General features: G+C 41.2%; 1 protein-coding gene across 3 annotated transcripts in view; it reads right to left on the reverse strand.

Annotated features, from left to right (window-relative positions):
• Window positions 1–560: 560 nt before the first annotated feature.
• fam193a (family with sequence similarity 193 member A) overlaps window positions 561–22,706 on the reverse strand; it is a 93,113-nt gene continuing 70,967 nt past the window's right edge. For all 3 annotated transcript variants that reach the window (XM_084319218.1, XM_084319220.1, XM_084319219.1), the window contains 5 exons: window positions 19,092–19,278; window positions 17,042–17,302; window positions 12,332–13,244; window positions 8,095–8,176; window positions 561–1,705 (listed from right to left, as the gene is read on the reverse strand). In XM_084319218.1, the coding sequence (XP_084175344.1) occupies window positions 1,612–1,705; window positions 8,095–8,176; window positions 12,332–13,244; window positions 17,042–17,302; window positions 19,092–19,278 (1,537 nt within the window). In that variant the 3' untranslated portion in view covers window positions 561–1,611. The remainder of the gene's footprint in view (window positions 1,706–8,094; window positions 8,177–12,331; window positions 13,245–17,041; window positions 17,303–19,091; window positions 19,279–22,706) is intronic.

Raw genomic sequence — 22,706 nt, forward strand, 5'->3', positions numbered from 1 at the left:
ATGAATGGTAGGCTTTTTAAAATGTTTCTCATCTGGGTAAGAGTTTCTTATCTGGGTAAGAGTGCTCTCGACCACTCTTAGAATTTGGTCTTGCCTGAGAGAAAAGCAACAATAAGAAAACATTGCTGAACCCAGGTAAGAACAAAATAAGAGGAAATGCTAGTTAACGAAATCTGTTCTTATATTGCTTCATGAATGAGGCCCAATGTTCCAATAAAAAGTACATTCATGTAACTGCTCGAGTCAATTCGTAATGTAAACATTGATATTTTTAACAATGCAACATGTTAGAGGGTTCCTTGAACCATTTAATTTAAAGCATTGAATTTAATCGGATCGATTCGGGACCTTGTGAATCGGAATCTAATTTGATCGGAAATAGAGTAGATTCAATTAGGGAAATCAGTGGCGATACCCAGCCCTACCTATACTGTTCTATAAATAGATATATATATTTATATTCCATCTGAATATGTGTGAATTTGTTCACGTCAATGCCGGACAGATTTTTCTGTCATGTAGGAAATAAGTTTTGACACAAGACACATCTCCTGCCATACTACTGTATTCCATCTTTCAAAAAAGAAAGACAAGATTTTAATATTACTTAACAATATGTTAAAAGGTTTGGCTTCAGTGTTAATACAATATACACTCTATAACAGATTGATAGTGTGAGTATTGTTCTGTTTTTCTTTTCAATTTCATTCTGAAAGTATTCTGATACAAGCTGGCTACAAGTCAAAAAGAAAGAAAACAAAAACCCTGTAACTGGTACACTTTTACTCAACAAATTTTGTTAAACAGAACTGAAAAACCCAAAGGAAAAAAAAGAAAAGAAAAAAAAGTCATCAAGTATTTATGCCTCCTTTCGGTGAAGCGATCTGTTGGGGCAGCGAGGTGGGGATCCCAGCTGACCGAGCCCATTCCCTGTGGGGATCCCAGCTGACCGAGCCCGTTCCCTTGTCAGTTATGTGAATGAGATGCCGTGCTTGGGAACAGTTGGAAACAGTGGGATAGTTAAAGCCACAATAACTCAAATTACAGCTTTTTCTTTTTTTTAATTAATCACATTTCTCAATTTTTTCTCCCCCCATAGTTTCCATATTTTTTTTTCTCTTTGGAAGGATTCCATCCAAACATTGTAAGCATCTTTTTTTTTTTTTTACTATGGGTAAAGCCAAAAATAAGAAAATAACTTCAGAACATGGCTTTTTCAGTCAAGAGAAATGGCCAACCGAGAGACTAGAAGCACACGAAGCACGCAAGGAAAAATTCGTCAGATAGAAAGTAGCATTATGTGGATTTTTTGTGTGTGTTGTGTCCTATCTTTTTCATTTTTTTTCTGATATAGTACTGCAAGAGGATCCATATGGGTTTGTGGTGGAACCACACACAGCGACAAGAACAAGGCAAGGCAGCGTGGGCGTGATTTGGGCACAGCAGGAGAGAGAGGCTAGAGAGGGGGGACAACAGTCAGGGTGGGGGGGGGGGTTTGGTGGGCAGCTCGTGGGTTGGTAGGCGTGGGAGTCAAGGTGGTCGGGGGTCAGCTGTCAGGGGGGGCTGATTGCTTCCTGCCAGAGTCACCCCCCCCCCCCCCAAAAAACAAACTCAATGTGCGGCATACGTGGCTTTCTTCAAACTAAAGTTGGACCAGTTGATAGAAAGACGTTGACGGGTTTGCCGCGCAGAATCCAAACAGAACCTGGAGAGAGAGAAAGGAAAAGATGAGCCTTCCGACAAGCTGCCCTTCCATGAGGTTACTAAAACCTGAGGATGCTCAACGAACAATAACACTATGTAACAACCATCAAATGCCCTCACAGCACACATCCACACGCACACACTCACTTTAAACAAACAACTCACTGCAGCACCCACTTTACACACTTTAGAACACCTAAACACACTTTATATTTATTGGTAAAGAATTTGCACTACAACCCATACCTCATTACACCTTACTGTAAATTGTACCTCATCCCATTTATCCTTTGCACTATATAGTATATTGTATATTAGTATATTATATAGTATATTGTATGGTAACTCAGTTACTTCTACTCTGCATTGAACATTGTACATACTGAACACTTGTGTCTACGTATGTGACTTCTATTTTATACTGCTATACTTATTTTATTTTATACTTATGTATTTTTGTCTAGCACAGTCTCTGGAGCGTAACAGAAAGAAGCATTTTGTATAAAAGTATTCTGTACTTCTGTATGACAACTAATAAAGAAACTTGAACTTGAACCTTCATTAGTAATCTGTACATGTAGGGGAGATGGAGGAAAAGATTAGCCGCCTCACAAGCTGCCCTACTAGAATGCTATCACAACCTTCTGGCAAGCTGCCCTACCCAGGGTTCCCACAGACACTGCAAAATGAAATTCAAGGACTTTCAAGTACTTTCCTAAGCACTATTTTTAGTTTAACACTTTGAGTGCCAGCGACGAGATTTCTCGTTAGTTCATGCCAACCGTTGAGTGCCAGCCGACGAGAAATCTCGTTTTTAATCGTTATTTTTTTATTATAGATTTCCATTCATTTTTCATCAATCTAGCCTCACGTTACCAGTGGGGATCTGTCTGAACTCGAACAGGGAAAATACCGCCCCCTATCGTCTCTCTGGATGGTACTGCACCCCATTGGATTGGACTGAATGAAACGCATGTGGAAAACATCTCCCACCATCAGAACAGCGTGGAATATGTCTTTTGACCACCCAGCGTTGGATCAATAAACGCGATCGATATTTGGAATGGCGATCAGGAATTGGAATAATCTATTTGGAGAACATCTGATCTGAGGTAAGGAATCTATTTTACCAGTATTGGGATAATCAGAGCTGTTGTCACCTATATATCAACGTGTCCCATGTGTGTGTGTGTGTGTGGTTGTGAGTGTGTGTAGCTGTAGCTGATCAGGAAATAAGATAATCGATTTTTCAGCCCGCTTCTATACCGTGCATAAGTACACAATATACTATCGATAATCTAGCGTTTATTAGAAAACGATTCATAAATAGGCCGAAAAATTACAACGTGTATTGTGTATTACAGTAAAGCGCGATTCCTGCAGAATCTTTTTTTTCTTCTGAAAGTTTCAAAAAAACAAGCGTTTTTCAAAATGGTATAAAACGGAAATGAACCGATTAAAAAACAATCCGTTTCGACAATGTTGAGTGCAAACAAGTCATTGATAAGCGACGGTCGTATTAGACACATAGCCATAATTTAAGATATCGTTTATGCGTTCACAAATGTGAGCGCTCTGTCATTGAATAGAGCGTTGGCACTCAACGGGGTATATAGGACTGACACGGCCGGCACGGAAAGATACAATTAATTTAAATTCCGTTTTTTATAGAAAAAAATCTGATCTGTGTGGCTTAAAACCAATTTCCGACAATTAGTTACACTTTAAATTAAAAGATATTTCTTGATTCAGATTTCTTTTTTTATATCATGGATGAAGTACTTTGCATTTCAAGGACTTTTTAAGCACCTTGTTAAAAAATTGGCTGTTTTATTTGCTTATGTGTATGATTCTTAACACTTTAAGTGCCGAAAACGTGTTTAGGCGTCCTTCCACGCCATGCTCAAGTTGCCGAGGACGCCGTAACTCGTCTTTAATATCAATATTTCAAAAATCTGTGATCGGAATCATATTTTCCATCCGCAGCCTTCACACACAGTTCTGAGCTCCTCTCAATCCTCTAGCGGTTCAAGAGCGCCATCTGGTGGCCGATCGGCAGAAGCGCCAAACAGGAAGTTATGTGGATGAAGTGCTGATCACCCATATTACTTCCGGGCACTCGCTATAGGTCCCGGGACTCCATCTTGATACACTGGACATCGATCGGTTGCAAATAACTCGATAAACAACATGATTTGGACGTATATAGTATTATACAACCTGGAAATGGACCGGGTATTTCGACATCCCATAATGGAAAACTGTCTACCCCACGCTGATCGCCCAACGGCCCGCGGAGACTGGGGTGAGTTTTAGCGTGTAATATTACCGTGTTCGACACTAACTGCTATGATGAACATTTGACCCACATTAGATGAATGGTATAACGCTACCCACAAAATTATAAACGCCCCCTCGCCCATCCGGTCAACATCAGATGACGTGTAGTAACTTCCAGAAGTCGGTCCAGTTGGATTTTTTTTAAGGCTGTCAAATATATCGCGTTAATATCGCGTTAACTCCCGATTCTATTAATGCCACTAATTTTTTTAACTCAAGATTAACTAAAAAATTCACTCAGGTGTATTATTGATGCTCTCATTGATACTATGTTTGTTTCTGAAGTGTGTGTGTGTGTGTGTGTGTGTGTGTGTGTGTGTGTGTGTGTGTGTGTGTGTGTGTGTGTGTGTGTGTGTGTGTGTGTGTGTGTGTGAGATATAGAGAGAGAGGGGGGTGAGAGAGATGAGGAAGGGGCAAAAGAGAAAAAGATCTGGGAGAGTGTGTGTGTGAGAGGGAGAGAGGGGGGTGTGTGATTAATCAGCCCTTGTGTGTGTGAATGTAACAAGTTCCTAACGTTTTCTTTCCCCTATTATTTCATGCACACTTTATTCATTGTTTTAAATTATTATTTTCTTTTAAGTTATTTTGTGCATCACTCTGTTTTGAATTTGATGCAAATTTGCAATGCATGAGGGTCATCCTTTTGTGTTAAATGGCTGCACAAAGCAAGCACTTGTTGACTCGCATGTTGATAAGAGTATTAAAACTTGGAACTTGAAAAAGATCTGTTTAAGGTAAAAAAATAAAATAAAAATCGATTAATTTGCGATTAATCGCGAGTTAACTATGGACAATCATGCGATTAATCGAGTTAAATATTTTAATCGTTTGACAGCACTAATTTTTTTATATCGCACCGATTGCTATCAAACTATTTGATCATCAATATAATGCATTTGGGGCTATAAATCACGTTCTGGAGAAAGCTGCAGAAAGAGATGAAAACATACTTATACTTTAGATCATATTTTAGTATGAATATGTGAATGAAAAAGTTTAACGTTCATACACCCTGAACAATACATATAGGACATTGAATGGGCCCTAATAATGGCAATTTAGCAATAGAATTTAAAAAGTTATAGCCCTGCAAAGAAGGGGAACTTCTCCATAGACAAATAGAGCTGGCAAGGGATGGTATATCATGAATTTAGCCTTAGGCAATCAAAGTGTTAACTGTGTTTTTATTTAGTTATTGGTGTATATGTGTCTATGTATGTATATGTATATATGTATGAATGAATGTATGTATATGTGTATATATGTATATTTGTACTCCTGTTGCTGCCTCTTGGACCAGATCAGATTTTATCTGGCTAAATAAAGGTTAAATAAATAAATCAAAAACTGATGATTTGGTCCTGTTAACTTTGAATTTTCTATGGGGACTGCCCAGGTCCCTCTCATCGACCTGGAACTCACTTTGAGAACCTCTAATCTAGTTCTTCAGTATTCGTCTTTAATTACTCTGAAATTGCGTATTTCTGTAAAAAAAAGAAATAATGAAAAATACCTCCACCCCCCGGGCTGAAGCCCCCAAGTTTTTCTAACCCTAGAAACGCCCCTGGTTATGTCGTGGACCAAATGGACTTCGGATAGACCAGATGGCGATCAAACAATGGAATATTCTTTTTGGAATACTCGCGATCACAGGTAGGGACTGTCTGACGTCAATTCTAGCTTGATCGTGCAATGTTATTATACCGATCCAGCTGATCAGCGTTTTTAGTGTTCAATACGAATGCCGTTACTGGCAATCAGAAACGACCCCCCCCCCCCCCCTTTCATGTATTCATGATGAAACATAATACCTATTATATACATTTGGTTTGGGAATAGTAGCGTGTCCAGGCAAGAAACGCAACGCTTATAGTAGAATTCACGTATAAGGCTATAACTCAGCCTTTCGGGAATTACCCCAGACTAGGGCTGGGCGATATGGCCAAAAACTTTATTGCGATAAAATGATAAAATTATTTTCATATAACTCGATATCGATAATTATCGTCGATATAATTTCTGTCAAGTTTAATTAACTTCTTATGCCCGGCGCCGATGGACGGGCTATTAATAGACTTGCTTTGCTGCTGCGAATGTCTCGAGTTGATGTCGTCATCAGTCCGCGCACGTTAGCAGTTAGCCAGAGCAAGCGGTGTATCCCATGACAATGTACTAACTATTACCCTAAAATACTCCGTTCCGCCCCAATACATTGCAACGACGTCCACCGCATACCCCACACTACTCTAACCGTGGCCTCAGAATTCACGCCACACACCCACTCGGCACGTAAACTATAAAATAGAGTCCTACCTCTCTACCCAGAGGTGCAGCGCGAGTCTCCCTCACTGTCGGCCATCTCCTTCACTGATTGGTTGTTAGTGCGTGTGCTCATATCCAAGCTTGGAAAATCGATATATCGAAACTTTGCGACCACGTTTCATGTTTATTTCGAGGAAATAATTTATCGCGATAGTTATCGTTATCGTTTTATCGCCCAGCCCTACCCCAGACCACTCTAAAAATATACTTATATTCACCACGGTATAACACGGGAACGTATGGATGAAAAAATCTATTCTTTTTCGCATATTGAACGATAGGGGCGGCTAGGTGGTGCAGTGGGCAAGGCGCTCACCATATTGAACGATAGATAGTTGATGTCAAATGGGCCATAGCATTGTATCCATAGCTATAATATAGAATATATATATAGCTCTACAAACGACTCCTATCTTTAAAGCATGGCATTGCTACAACGGTGCCCGTCTAATCCCTGGCACTGAATGAGTTAAGCACTTCAAGGAACTTGTGCGAACCCTGCCCTACCATAACACCATCACACCCTGCTGACAAGCTGCCCTACCATAACACCATCACAACCTGACAAGCTGCCCTACCATAACACCATCACACCCTGACAAGCTGCCCTACCATAACACCATCACACCCTGACAAGCTGCCCTACCATAACACCATCACAACCTGACAAGCTGCCCTACCATAACACCATCACAACCTGACAAGCTGCCCTACCATAACACCATCACACCCTGACAAGCTGCCCTACCATAACACCATCACACCCTGACAAGCTGCCCTACCATAACACCATCACACCATGACAAGCTGCCCTACCATAACACCATCACACCCTGACAAGCTGCCCTACCATAACACCATCACACCCTGACAAGCTGCCCTACCATAACACCATCACACCCTGACAAGCTGCCCTACCATAACACCATCACACCCTGACAAGCTGCCCTACCATAACACCATAACACCCTCCTGACAAGCTGCCCTACCATAACACCATCACACCCTGACAAGCTGCCCTACCATAACACCATCACACCTGACAAGCTGCCCTACCATAACACCATCACACCCTCCTGACAAGCTGCCCTACCATAACACCATCACACCCTGACAAGCTGCCCTACCATAACACCATCACACCTGACAAGCTGCCCTACCATAACACCATCACACCCTCCTGACAAGCTGCCCTACCATAACACCATCACACCCTGACAAGCTGCCCTACCATAACACCATCACACCCTGAGAAGCTGCCCTACCATAACACCATCACACCCTGACAAGCTGCCCTACCATAACACCATCACAACCTGACAAGCTGCCCTACCATAACACCATCACACCCTGCTGACAAGCTGCCCTACCATAACACCATCACAACCTGACAAGCTGCCCTACCATAACACCATCACACCCTGCTGACAAGCTGCCCTACCATAACACCATCACAACCTGACAAGCTGCCCTACCATAACACCATCACACCCTGACAAGCTGCCCTACCATAACACCATCACAACCTGACAAGCTGCCCTAACATAACATGCCACTTAGTTCATTAGTAATCAGTACATGAGGGGGAGATAGAGGAAAAGATCAGCCTCCTGACATGCTTACCCCTCCATCGCAGTCTTAAAACCTTCATTACCAAATCAATACAAGATCTCAGAAATGTCCAGGCACATCTTTATTGCAGAGTGTAATAATGATGAGAATTCATACCTTTTGAAATATTCCACTTCCCTCTCGGTCTCATCCATCTCAGTGGTATCCAGATCAATGTCTTTGGGCAGAAACACGTCGTCTGAAATTAAATGTGGCAGATGCATAAAGATGGCATTAGAGATTTGGTGTGTTGGAAAAAATATCAATAATATATCAATAATTCTCTCCTACAATATTGCATTAGTACATCGACGCTCTGTATTGTGTGATATTTTCATTAATATTTCAAGGCTTTTGATGAAAGACCTATAACAATGTAAAATATGGTCCCTAGAATGCTGCTTGTAACTTTGAAAGTTCCCTTGAGGTGGAGGCACTATGTCTGCACTCCAACCTTCTGTTTCTCAGGTAATGATTAGGTCATTAATCCAGTGGGCTAGTGGGAGTCTACAACAAGTGGACATTACAAGGACCCACATTACAATTCGGACCCTTCAAGATTTTGCCTTGAATGCAAGAATGAATGCAAATTCAACCAAATCTGCAATATTTGCAACAGTTGACGGATCCCTGCATTATTTCTACATTTAAATGGTCGGGCTGCTCGCAACCTTGTGGTTCTGGTTCTTAACCCTTTCACTACCACACTACAAAATGGTTAACCCTTTCACTGCGACAATACAGAATGTTAACCTCTTAACACATTGAGTGCCAACGACGACTTTAGTCGTCTTAACTCGCCATGCGTTGAGTGCCAATGACGAGTTCTCGTATTTTTCACATTTTTGCTTTTATTAGCAATATCCATTCATTTTTCATCCATCCAGCCTGACGTTATCATTGGGAATGGCTCCGAGCTCGAAAAGGGCAAATACCACCGCCTATCGTCTCCCGGATGGTATTGCACATCATTGGCTTGGATTGGTGGGCATGTGCACCAGAAAAAAAGTCTGTTCTGGGGTTTTCCCTTCTCTGGCATGCAGCTGGATACTATTGCATTGAGTCCCCCCACTGGGAGCAGCGTCGATTATGTGTTTTGGACTATAACGTTGGATCAATAAACGCAATCAATATTTGGAATGGCGATCAGGAATTGGATTAATCTTTTTGCAGAACATCTGATGTGAGGTAAGGACTCTATTTTACCAGTATTGGGTTAATCAGATGTTTTTTTCTCAGCCATCGCAGCAGCGTGTCTGTATGACGTTAATGCTGTCCAGGTCATGAATAATAGATTTTTCAGTCCGCTTCTCTAGCGTGCATAAGTACACATATACTATCGATAATCTAGCGTTTATTTGAAAACTATTCATAAATCAGCCGAAAAATGACAACGTGTTTTGTGTATTCCACTAAAGAGCTATCATCACAGAATTTCTCTGGAATTACTAGAACTCTCCAAAACTATACTCGTATTCAAAACAGTATAAAACGGAAATGTACCAATGAAAAAACAATCCGTTTCGTACATGTTGACTGCAAGCAAGTCATTGATAAGCGAGGGGTGTTTTAGACCCATAGCCATAATTTAAGATATAGTTTAAGCCTTCGCAAATTTTCCTGACCTCCCATTGACTTCCTTACTGGCACTCTAGCCCATATATGGTCAAAGGGGCGTGACACTCAATTAGGGCTGGGCGATATATCGAGTATACTCGATGTATCGCGGCTTGTTCTACATGAGATGTAGTACATTATTATATTGTGAACATCGAGTACATTTTGTCACGTCGCGGCTGAGATCAGACTTGCTTTAGCGCAGAGCTGTCCTCTTATTTCATTATAGACACATGACCAGCTCGGACCTTAAATGACATGCAATAGTAGTTTCATTAGACAGACCAGCGCGGACCTTTAATAACATGCAATATAATTGACGCAAGCAATGGGCTAACGTTAGCTGCTAACTAGTTATCCCACATGACTAGGCTAAGCTAACTAGCTAGCGTTAGCTGCTAACCCTGGAAAACGCTCAAAGCGGACTCCACAACACTAGTTCCATTCGTGAGGAAAGGGGGTGGGTTATATTGACGACGCTTGACAACAGAAGTTTAAACATAACTTCATATTTATTGGTTATTCGTTTCTTTATATCAGCATCCAGTTTCCATCTCCGTCTGTTAAACTCTTCCTGTTGACATTAGAGTGTGACATCATCGCGTACGGCATCTTATACGCTCAAAACGCGAACCTCTCTCTCTCTCGTTAATACCGCGTTAACTTTGACAGCCATAATATATATACATATATAATATATATATATATATATATATGTGTGTGAGTGTTTGGCTAAAGTGGATAGAAAACACAGTACTGTGCAAAAGTCTTAGGCACCCAATAGTTTTTATATAAATCGTCTTAGATGTAAATAATTTTTTTTTATTAGTGTGTCAGTAGACTACTCTTAGTACATTTTCAATATAATTATTTTTTAAAGCATCTTCATGTTTTAATAATGCAAACATAATTTTGCAGGGACTTATTATAATCATCATATTGGCGTGACTGTATGCATCAAAGGGCTAAATCAAGCATTTTTAAGTGCTGTAGAGGAAATGTCAAAATATCACGATATATATCGTGTATCGTGATATGGCAAAAAAAATATCGCGATATCATTTAGAGGCCATATCGCCCAGCCCTACACGCAATGTGTTAAGCCCGGAGCCCTATTTTCTGAAAATCCGCCTAAAATACATACCCAAGTAAATGGAATATTGCTCCACTTCCATGGACCATTTCAAGGTATCTAGGGACATCTATGGACCTCAGTGAATGTATTCCCAGTGTCAGAAATATTGTGTCTATTACTAGGCTTGCTTAAATTGTGATGAAACAAAGGAGAATATGAATTATGATTTTTCTTTGCATCTTTGACAGTGAATAACACCATGCAAAAAATTACCAGACATGAAAAACTGCCACTGATCTCGTTCAGTACCTTCTTGAGATCATGTGTACAAAGAAATCTAAGGAAATTAATAAAGGGAAGATGATTAAACAGAAGGTTTTGTAGATACAGTACTGAATTCTCCCATTCGGACCAATGCAATTTGAAATATTATTATAGAATAGCAGGCTTATAAATGACCTTATTATAGCCAATTCGCACATTTATGGATTGTGCCAAATCTTATATTTCAAATGACCAAGTGCAATTTGGATTTAGTATCACCAGGCGTGCATAAGAACGGATAATGAAATCTATGTACTGTATGTACAGTAGCTTTTTTTCTTTTCTTGCCAGGGTGGCACCATTTTGAAACTAATTTCCAATCTTAATTGTTGCTACATGCTAAAAATAGGGAAGAGAAACGAACTGTGCTTCAATATATACCAATAACGTTAAGTTTTGTGGTTTATTATCCCGAGTAATAAGAGATATTAAAGAAATTCATACAGAAGTAATTTGCTTGAAACCCCATAGAGGCCTTTGGGAAGTGTCGTTCGGAAAAATTCCAACACTCATCGAAAGCTGTCGGTGTCCTCTTCAAAATGGCCGCAAAAAACCTACAATTCCCGACGTTCAAATCCAAAATGGTCGACTTTCGCGAACTAAACTACACCAAAACGAAAATCTATCTAATAACACTTTATTATTGGTAAACTAACGTATTGATGATATACATTATAACTTCTGTTGTGACATAGTTATGATGTTTATACTTGAATACGTTTGAAAAATAAAACGATACTTTTGTCAAACAGTCTGGAGAGATTGATTTATGACGTGATGTAATTTGCGGTCCGCCAATGGACCGCACGGGTGGAAGAGGTTAATGATACCGTACAACATTGAAAGTGACTGTCAATCTTCACTTTCGACCCGGGAGACGGTGATGAGAATAAAATCACAGTGAACTGCTTTCAAGTTGGTGGCACGAACCAAAAAGTGAGTGCTTGAATTAAATTCCTCATGGAAAAGAGTTCAATGGGAGAGGGACAGAGAGAGAAATGGAGGGGAGAGAGAGAGAAACGGAGGGAAGAGAGAGAGGAAGGAGTGGGCATGTCTGTGTTGGTGAACGGGAGAGGTACTGTATGGGAGACAGAGGGGGCTACAGGCTTGTGTGTGTGTGTGTGTAGCCGACATAGAATTCTTGATATGAGGTCATTCTAAAAAATATATAGCCTAAAGAAAGAAGGAAAACAGGGCTTCATCGATTCAGTTTTCATAATTTCCTGCAATAAAACGGAAAACGTCATAGATTACAAATTGCATAGCGATTTGAGAAAATCCACCACAAAAATAATGTGGTTTTACATTGTGGATCCTAACAATGATAACGTCACCAACCTATTGAGCTGTTCTTGTCGCCCTTCTTCTTCTTGTTCTTCTTGGCCTTGCCTTTGGGCTGCGGAGACTCCGCGCCGGGCGGCTTGCCGTTCTGCTGGGGCGGATCCACCTGGGGGGCCGGAGGGGGGGAGGGGTGTAACACGGGTGGGCTTCTCCTCTCTTCTCTCATCTGGGTCGGCGGCTGCTGCTGCTTCTTCCCACTGGGGCCGTTAGTGTTCCTCTCGTCCCTCCTGGGTTCAGTGGCCGGGAGAGGGGCGAGGGCCTCAGGAGCCCGGGGCCGAGGTGCTTTGGTGTCCGGGGTAGTGGTGGTGACGGTGGCGGTGGTGGTGATGGTGCCGTTGGCCATCTTTGCTGCAAAGTCAGAGCTCTTGGGCGTGGTGTCCGGCGCCCCCTTCTTTAGAACGCTCTCGCAAACAGTCGTCCTGCTAGACTGCTTGGCCTTGGCTTTACCGTTGACCTCTGGTTGGGCCGTACAAGTGCCATTGTGGAGGGTAGCCGTGGAGACGGGGGCGGTGGCCTCGGTGGCACCGCAGGCCCTCTCCCTGGCGCCCCTCGGGCCGGGGTGGTGGTGCGTGTGGTGGGGCCGGGGGGGCGCGGAGGAGTCGAGCCGGGGCTCCTTGTGGTCGGGGAGGCGGATGAGGCTGTGGAGGAGGTGCGACTTGCCGTTCTGGAGGTTCTCCAGCACGTTCTGGGCCGTCTGTTTGAGGGGCCGGGGATTGTTCTGAGGGGGAGCGGTGTTCTCCTTGGCGCGCTCCTTCTTTTTCTTCTTGGCGGCGCGGAGGTGCTGCTGCTCCTGGAGCCGGAGGAGTTCCCGCTGGAGCTCCGCCTCCTCCTCCTGCCGCCGCCGCTCCTCCAGCAGCTGCTGCTCCTCCCGCTCACGGGCCTCCGCCTCGAGGCGCGCCTTCTCCTCCATCTGACACACACCGAGAGACACACACACAGAGAGACACACACACACACACACACAGAAGGTTAAGAGCTATTTCACTAGAGGAGGAGAACTCAAAGAGCCGTGGATTTGCGGTGCATGGAAGCGGTAACGGGTATTGGGGCCAATACCAGGTTTATTCGTACCCGGTACGAATCAGTGATCAGTGACGGATATCAAAACAGTTTTTGTTTGATTAATGTTTTGAATGTAACACAGAAATTGCAAAATAAAATTCAAGGACTTTCAAGTACTTTTCCAAGCACTAGTTTTCATTTGAACACTTTCTGTGCCAAAAAGTTAAACGTCGTTATTGGGCACCGACGATTGAGTGCCAAAAACGTAAAAAGTAGTTTTTGGATCGTTTTTCCTTTTTTTCCGATATTTTTATTCATTATTCATCCTTGGTGTTACCATAGGAAATTAGTCTGAGATCGCCAAAGTGCAATACCGGCCGCATCCAGCTAGACGGCGGTATCGACCACCCTTTGAAACCTTATATCTTGGCCTGTGCAACGGTCAAATGTCACCGGGCGCAGTTTTCTGGGTCGGGCCAGTGGAGCGGTTCTCCCGGTTCCATTGAAGCGCGTCAAATATCCCCGATCCATATGTTGTGGTGGGTTATGCGGTAGACCAAATGGACATCGGATGTACCAGATGGCGATCAAACAATTGCAATATTATTTTTGGAATACTCCCAATCACAGGACTATCTGACGTAAATTTTTGCTTGATCGTGCAATGCTTTTATACTGATCGGGCTGATAAGCGTTTTTAGTGTTCAATACGAATGCCCCCCTTTCATGCATTCATGATTAAACATAACACCTACTATATAGATTTGATTTGGGAATAGTAGCGTGTCCAGGCAAGAAACGCCAACGCTTATAATATAATTGACGTATAAGGCTATTACTCACAGGGCTCTACGCTAACCTTTTTCCCAAGGAGCACATGTGCTCCTAAATGAAAAAATTTAGGAGCACACAAAGAAATTTAGGAGCACCCAAAAATATTTAGGAGCATAGTGAAAATATTTCAAGTAACAGTTTATTTATATTTTTTTAAATAAATGTATATTTGTACTGTGCGTGCATGTGTGTAAATTAGCTCTTGCTACAACCCTGCATGTTTACATTTTGTATTTTGTACATGTTCATTAACATGTGCTGTCCCTATCAAATAAACTATCAAATCAAACTACTGCTACAAAAGTAACACTCACTTAACTTTAGCTTTTTCCCCTTTTATGCATACAATGCCTATGTTTTGGCTAGTGTTGCTCTTCTAGAAAAATTATCCTTTCAGGGTTGCCTATTGAAATACTGTACACCTCCAGTACAGAAACATTGTTTATGAGTTTGCGTGTCAGGTAGACCATTGATTGACAGTCGAGTCTGCCAATTACGTCACACCGCTTGCACTCCGGCCGTCCGGCGCTGCAGCTGGACCCTATTGCCCATCTCTGCTGTTGATAACGCTAGCCAAGTTATTATACACACAGATACACAGTGGGCCAGTGACTTTGGTGTAGGGGTGTAACAATGCATCGATCCTAAGGGGAAAATTCAACTGCATCGATTTGAAAATGTTAGAATCGATTATCGCAATTTTAATGTGTACACGTTATGTTATTGTCATGTCCGTTACAGCTAGGGATGGGTATCGTTAGGATTTTATCGATACTACTACTCCTATCGATACTGCTTAACGGTTCGGTACTTTATCGATACTCTTATCGGTTCTTTTTGGTAATTTTTTTATGATTTTTATATTTGCAGTATATTGGTCATCTCCCTACAGTAAAGATTAGAAATGATTGAATTATTGTAAATGTGTGTGGAGTGGTGGGAATAGCTGCTTCAATAATAACTTATAACAACAGACAAGTTAGACAACTATGTATACAAAAAAAACGATATACACTGAATGATTAGTTGTTACCTAAAGTCCTTGGACTCCACTGTAGAGAACGGGTGCAGGCCTTTGACAACAAACTTTGTCACAGCCCTGTGACACTCGTTCACCCTATCCTCTGTCATCTTTCCTCTAGCTGCTAGGGAGAAAGGACTTTGGGTGGTGGAGGTAGAGGGAGGATGACGATCTATAAAAAGTTTTTAGATTGTAGTATTTGTAGCTAAACAATTATTTTGTTTATTAGCCTATTTGTAATAATTCGTTATTAGCCTAGGAAACTCTGTATCTTGGCTTACCGGCTGCAGTGGACGTGGATGCAGATGGACCACTGCGCGCAAGGCAGTCGAATACGGCGCATTTCTGCACACTAATATAGTGTTTTGCAAACAAATGTTTTGATAGATTGCTCGTATTGCCACCCTTACTGGCAAATGTTTTGTTGCACTTGTGAACGCTTCGCTCTATCCGCCATCACGAGTCACGGTGCATGCAGAGCTGTCTGTGTCTGTGTGCAGCGCGCGTCGGCACGGAGACAGCGCTGAGATGCTTCCAGCTGCAGCACATCAGGTGTGCGGGGCTTGTATGTGCGGGGCTTGTAAGCGCTGCTGTCTGACGTGCTGCAGCTGCATACTATTGACAGCGCTTTCATTAAGGAGTACCCGTATGTATGTGTAGCGCGACTCGCGAGGAGTGTGTGTAATAATGACTCGCTGCTTCTCGTGCAGAGACAGAGAGAGGAGAGATCGTTCGCAACTTTTAAATAATAATAATAATAATAATAATAATAATAATAATAATAATTTCTCTAGAGTATCGATAGCAGTACCGAGGACGTCGGAGCTTATAAATACTCCGGTATTTTCTAATATAGTACCGGTTCCCGTTTAAAACCGGGGTCCGGGGGGCATCCCTAGTTACAGCCAACACAACGCTACTGCATCAATGTTATGATTAACAAAGCAAGGCATTCGTTTTGTTGCATTACTATTAGGGATGTCCCGATCCGATCACGTGATTTTCCGAAGATCGGGGTCGGCAAAATAAATAAATAAAATCTGCCATTTTTTTAATCTTTATTCAACAAACATGACCATGTTCATGTTCAAAATAATAGCTGTAATAAGTAGGGCTGTCAGTTTATCGCGTTAATTAGATTAATTAATTACACAGCAAATTATTAACGCAAAATTCATTAAAGAAAAATAATGTTTTTTTTATAAATCTCATTCATTCCATAAGAACGTAGAATAAACATTTACAGACCTTTTTTTTTTTTAAATGGTCCATTTGCATGTTCTTGGTATCTGATTCTAGGGACATCTATGGATCTCACAGTGTCAGAAATACTGTGTCTGTTACTAGGCTTGAGTAAATTGTAATGAATCAAATGAGAATATCAATTCAAATTATCTTTTTTTTTTTTGACTGAATAACACCATGCTAAAATTGACCATCTAAGCAAAATCTAAGCAAATGAATAAAGGGAAGATGATTAAACAGAAGGTTTTGCAGATACAGTACTGAATTCTGCCATCCGGACACATGATATGATTATAGAATATCAGGCCTAAAATGGTTATGAGATTAAAATGCGATTAATTAGATTAATTAATTACAAACCCTGTAATTAATTAGATACACCATTTTTATCACCTGACAGCACTAGTAATAAGCTGAGAGTTAATAAATAAATAAATATATTTCTTGATTCAGAACAATTATCATGGATGAACAAAACTTTCAATGCAAATGGTTGATTTGAATTTCAAGGACTTAATTGGCTGTTTTCAAGGAATTCCAGGCCTTGACTTTTTGGACAAAAATCAAGCACTTCAAGGACCTTGTGCGAACCCTGGTGTGTTTACCTTCTTCTGTTTATGCCTGGCCCGCTTGGCTGCCTTGGAGCTGGAGGCAGGCTTGTTGTCTGCACTGTTGATGAACTGCAGCAGGTCCTCCACCCGCCTGTGGTCCTCCACCCCCCCTCCCCCCCCTCCTCCTCCGTCCCGCTCCACCACCGGCTGCTGCTGCTCCTCGCGCCGGGGCTGCTCCTCCTTCCGCTTGGTCAGACGCAGGCGGAGCTTCTCCCGCATCTCTGCATAGTTACGACTGGTGGGAGCAGCCGGGGGCTGTGGGTGCAAAACAAGGAGTTATTAGGAACCAGAATTATGCAAGTAGCCTAGGTGTTACCACCAGGGTTCACAGACATTGCAAAGTGAAATTCAAGGACTTTTAAGTATGTTTCCAAGCACTATTTTTCATTTTCAAGGATGTCACTCGAAGGATACAATTCACTTTTAAATGCTGTTTTTTTAAAGCATCTTCTTGGCCTGCTTGCCAGCTAGAGCAAGCTAGAGCATCACACGCAAAGAAATGAGGAAAAGCAGTTGGAGCGTGCGAGACAGCGACTAGTCAGATTTTAATAAAACAGAACAGAAAAAAAAAACGATTGAATGATTCAGAACAATTTGATCATGGATGAACAAAACATTCAATGCGAATGGTTGATTTGAATTTCAAGGACTTTTTAAGCACCCTGTTAAAAATGTTTGCCGTTTAACACATTGTGCTAACACGTGATAATTAGTTATTGCCGGCCATGCGTTGTGCGCCGACAACGAATAAACACATTTTTGGGATCAATATTTCATTTTTCGCCATGGCATTCATAATTCATCCAGCCTCCCTCCGGGACTGCAGCTGGACCCTGTCTGATATTGCAACACCTCAATACCGCCGCCTGGTGGATGTCGGGCAAGTTACACTCCAAGCCAAACCGGTGCATCGAGGAAATTCCTCCGGCAGTAATATATTGTAACGTGGATCTAGATACACACTAGAGTGCATGGGATCGCTTTCGAAACGCAATAATCAATATGATTTTGGCGTTTATTGCGTCATACAAACAGGAAATGGATCTAGCAGATCGACGTCAAATAATTGGAATATTTTTCCTCCAGTCTCATCGGCGAACGGTAAGAGGAAACTAACGTTATTTTCAGCCCGATTGTTTATTCATTTCACGGCAATCCATCTGATCAACATATAAACCCATACTACCTAAATAAAGCCGTTAATTATAAACGACCCCCCCCCCCCCCCCCATTTCCTTCACGCATGATTAAGTATAATGTATACCGATCATATACATTTGAATTTTTTAATATAGCGTGTATAGGAAAGAAACGCCAAACGATAATCTATCATATGCGTCAGGGCCTATAACTCGTGTTTTAGGAATTACTGCAGAAAACCTTAAAAACATACTTATATTCTCGACGGTACTAACACGACAATGTATGAATGAAAAAATATAACTAAATCAAGCACTTTAAGTACTTCAAGGACCTTGTGCGAACCCTGTACAACACTAGTCTTTTGTTATCAGGTGTGGGATCTGAGTAGAATTTGATTAAAGTTAGGTGAAGTTCAAGAATGAGAGAGAACAGAAAAGAGTGGAGCTCAGCTGTTGTTTTGCCCACACTGCACTTGGAGGGGGGGGGGGGGGGGGTCACCAAATGCAACCCACTGATATCAATTACTCTCTTTCTGAATAACCAATATCCTGCTTTGGGTTACCACAAAATAAATGAGCACATATGGTTTGGATACACACGGCAGGCTACAACTGTGAACCATAGAATAGAATACCGGCACGGTGAAAATCACATGTTGGTCGGACTCATTCAACCTCACCCGATAATATATTTTTTTTAACCCTTTCACTACCGAAGGTTAACCGCCTGGTAATGAAAGGGTTAACCTTATGTAGTGTGGTTGTGAAAGGGTTTAACCTTCTGTATTGTCGCAGTGAAAGGGTTAACCATTTGGTAGTGTGGTTGTGAAAATATGATGGTGTGTGAGTTGAAATTCCATTTGTACTTTTTGTTTGCGCGTGTGTGTGCGTGTGCGTCTTACCCCGCCATGGCCAAAGAATTCGCAGTAGCAGCAGTCGCAGTATTTTCCTTCCTTCTGGTTGGTGGATGTGGAGGTGGAGGAGCTGTGCTCGGAGCAGCTGTCCTCGTCCTGGCTCTCCTCGCCGTCGTAGCCCTGGTGCTCGTAGGCCCCGTTGCCCTCACAGCGGTGGCCCTCGCAGTCAGGGTCACTGTGGAGAAAATCAACTCGTAAGATACTTCCTCCAGGGTGCCCACAGACATTGCAAAATTAAATTCAAGGATTTTCAAGTACTTTCCCAATCACAATTTTTCATTTGAAAAAGGGCATTTAATTTAACAATTCACTTTTAAATGCAGTTTAAACAAAATAAATAATAATAATCTGATTCAATTAGGGATGTTCGATATTGGCTTTTTTTACAGATACCGATATTGTCCAACTCTTAATTTCCGATACCGATATCAACCGATACCGACATATGCAGGTTAAATGCCACCACCCACTTCAATGATAGCGTTGTGAACGCATAATCTCTGTTTTAAATTATGTGTCTAATCTGCCCGTCGTTTATCAATGACTTGTTTGCAGTCAACATTGTCGAAACGGATTTTTTTTTTTTATTTTTTTTATTTATTTTTTATTTTTTAATCGCTTCATTTCCGTTTTATAGCATTTTGAAAAGCCCTCGTTTTCAAGGAAAATATTAAGATTCCATGATAAAAGGCATTTAATGGGAATATTCTGGCATACACAAACACGGTCATTTTTCAGCCTATTTATGAATAGTTTTCAAATAAACGCTAGATTATCGATGGTATATGTGTACTTATGCACGCTATAGAGGCGATCTGAAAAATCGATTCTCTCATTTCCTCATCAGCAATCACAGCCACACACACACGCATAGGGCAAACGCTGATATATAGGTGAAAATAGCTCTGATTATCCTAAGACTGGTAAAATAAATTCCTTACCTCAGATCAGATGTTATCCAAAAAGATTATTCCAATTCCTGATCGCCATTCCAAATATCGATCACGCTTATTGATTACAGTGTTGGGTACTGTAAATACATAATCCACGCGTTTTCCGGGCCGGCGATCACAATGGATTCTTCAGTTGGCCTTGACGGAAAAGTAAAATGAGGAAAGTGCTTCTGCTGTAATGAATGGGACTCTGTGCTGCCATCAATGATCGGAAGGCTTCATATATCGGAAGAAGAGGACAGTGCACAACGAGACTGTGTAACAAGCAAGGAACATTTCTCAGCGCTAACCCATCCAGAAGTGGTTGGAACTTTTTTCCATGTTCCGAAAATAAATTGGAAAAGACGCCCCGTGCCGAGTGGATCTAACGGAGAGTTGTCTATTGAGTAAGTGACTATTATAATCATCATGATGCATGGGGCAAACTAACAAACTAGTTTACCTCTATATTTACATTCACTGATATTAATTCTTTAGCTACTGTCTACATGTATATAGTCTATATACACTGTGGGAAGGGGGAAACGCAATTTCATTTCTCTGTATGTCTTGTCCATTACGAGAGGTGACAATAATAATTCAATAATAATAATAATAATAATAATAATTCAATCGGTTCGGATGCTTTGAATGAAATGAAAATGTAAACACTGGCCGGACACCGGCAGTCTCAGTGCCCGCCCCCTCAACGTTAGCAGGTAGCACTGAAATCACTGCGCCCAGAGGTTTACAGGAACGTTTTGGAGTTGTATTTGGAGTGTATTTGGTGACTGTAGGACTCTGTAGGGAACGTCAGGCTATTGCCCCCCCCCCCCACTTCCAGTGATGAAGCTAAGCTACGCTAACGGAGGGGCTGTTCCCTAAGCCTAAACAGACAAAAAAGGTATGTATCTTCTTGTCTAACTCCAGGGAAGATGTTAAATAAGCTAATTTCCCAAAATGTTGGAGTTTTCCTTTAAAGGGGACATGCATTATAAATGACTTTTTTCAGTATTTACCATTGTTTTATAGTAATAGGAGTTAGTGTCAATGGGTCTGTGTCTCTAATTACCATATTGACTCATCAGTCTAGTCTCGAGTTCACGAGATCTTCCCTCACTCAACTAAACTGTTCTGATTTGACGGTTTCTGTGACGTCGACATAGCATAGCACAAATAGATTTGCACTAACTAACTAGTGCTCCGTGCCTCTCTCCTCTCTCTCTTGCAGGCAGTCGGACTCGGGAGCAGCATATCACTGTAATATCTTTGTGCATGCTCCCACGTGCACGCCCGTATTCCGATCCGTACAATAATAATCACAGGGGTATATATTGTCATTTGAAACAAGTTAGCAATGCATTGTCCCGTGGGATTATGCCCCCCCACAGCGAAATGTATTAGTACAGTCTTCGTCCCTATGTTTGATAACGTAATGTTAATGTCTCCAATTTATATAGGGCTCTACGGTAACATTTTTCCCAAGGAGCAGATGTGCTCCTAAATAAAATTTAAATAAATAAAATCTAAATAAAAATGTAGGAGCACACAAAGAAATTTAGCACACAGTGAACATTTTTCAAGTAACAGTTTATTAACAAACTATTTATTACATGCATACGGTATTATACTGTGCGTGTGCACACTATGAATTGAAAATGGGGGACCCTGATGTAAACAAGACAAACGTCTTTATCTGGTCTGCATCCCCTTAACAATCGTGTGTATTGAGCCTAGGGCTGGGCGATATAACGATAATTATCGTGATATATTTTAATAATCGATATCGAAAGAAAATATATATATATATCGATTTTTTCTTCTTTTTTTTCGTGGCCTGCAACAGGGCAGTTTTAAAACTAGAGACAGTGGACAGACTTGTCTTTCTTGCCTGCAACTTAAAGTAATGGCTTTGCTTGTCCAAATGACAATACTGACCAAATTGAGATTTATTTTTCTCTTGTCCATTTATTTTGTTTGCTTTCTAATTTAAAATACAGTTTGAAACAGTCTGTACACAGTAGGCTATGTGTGCTAGCTAGGGTTGTCACGATACCAACATTTTGGTTTCGATACTATACCAATATGAATTTCGATACTTTTCAATACTTTTCCTCAAAATCAGGGAAACACTCTCAGATGTCATTATTGTTCTTTATTTGAGGGGATGTAACACTAAAGATGGCGGCAACGACAAAGAAAATAATGTTTAAAAAAAATAATAATAAAAAAATTTATACGTTACCGGTATAACAATATCGATAATATGATGATATGATATTGTTATCGATATCGTTATCGCAATATCATTTTTGGCCATATCGCCCAGCCCTAATTGAGCCGTACTGTATTGTACCCATTCTGCAATCTGTTAAATAAAGTTTTCATTCATTCATTCATTCAAGGGCTAAACATCTGTGCAAATAGCACATACCACCAAAATCACAAATTGGCCCATGCCTACTAGACGCAAAGGATATCGGTTGTCAAGCTGCTTTTGTATGTTGTAGTGTTGTCACGATACCAACATTTTGACTTTGATACAGATAGGAAAGGCAATGGAATATATTATTAGATGACAGAACATGGAAAATTCTTTATACAATTATTTAATTCATTATAATTGAAACGCTATTGAATAATAGTTAATACAATTATTCTGTTACAGCTA

The sequence above is a fragment of the Notolepis coatsorum genome (assembly GCF_963971535.1).
Source record: "Notolepis coatsorum genome assembly, chromosome: 7".
NCBI lineage: Eukaryota > Metazoa > Chordata > Actinopteri > Aulopiformes > Paralepididae > Notolepis > Notolepis coatsorum.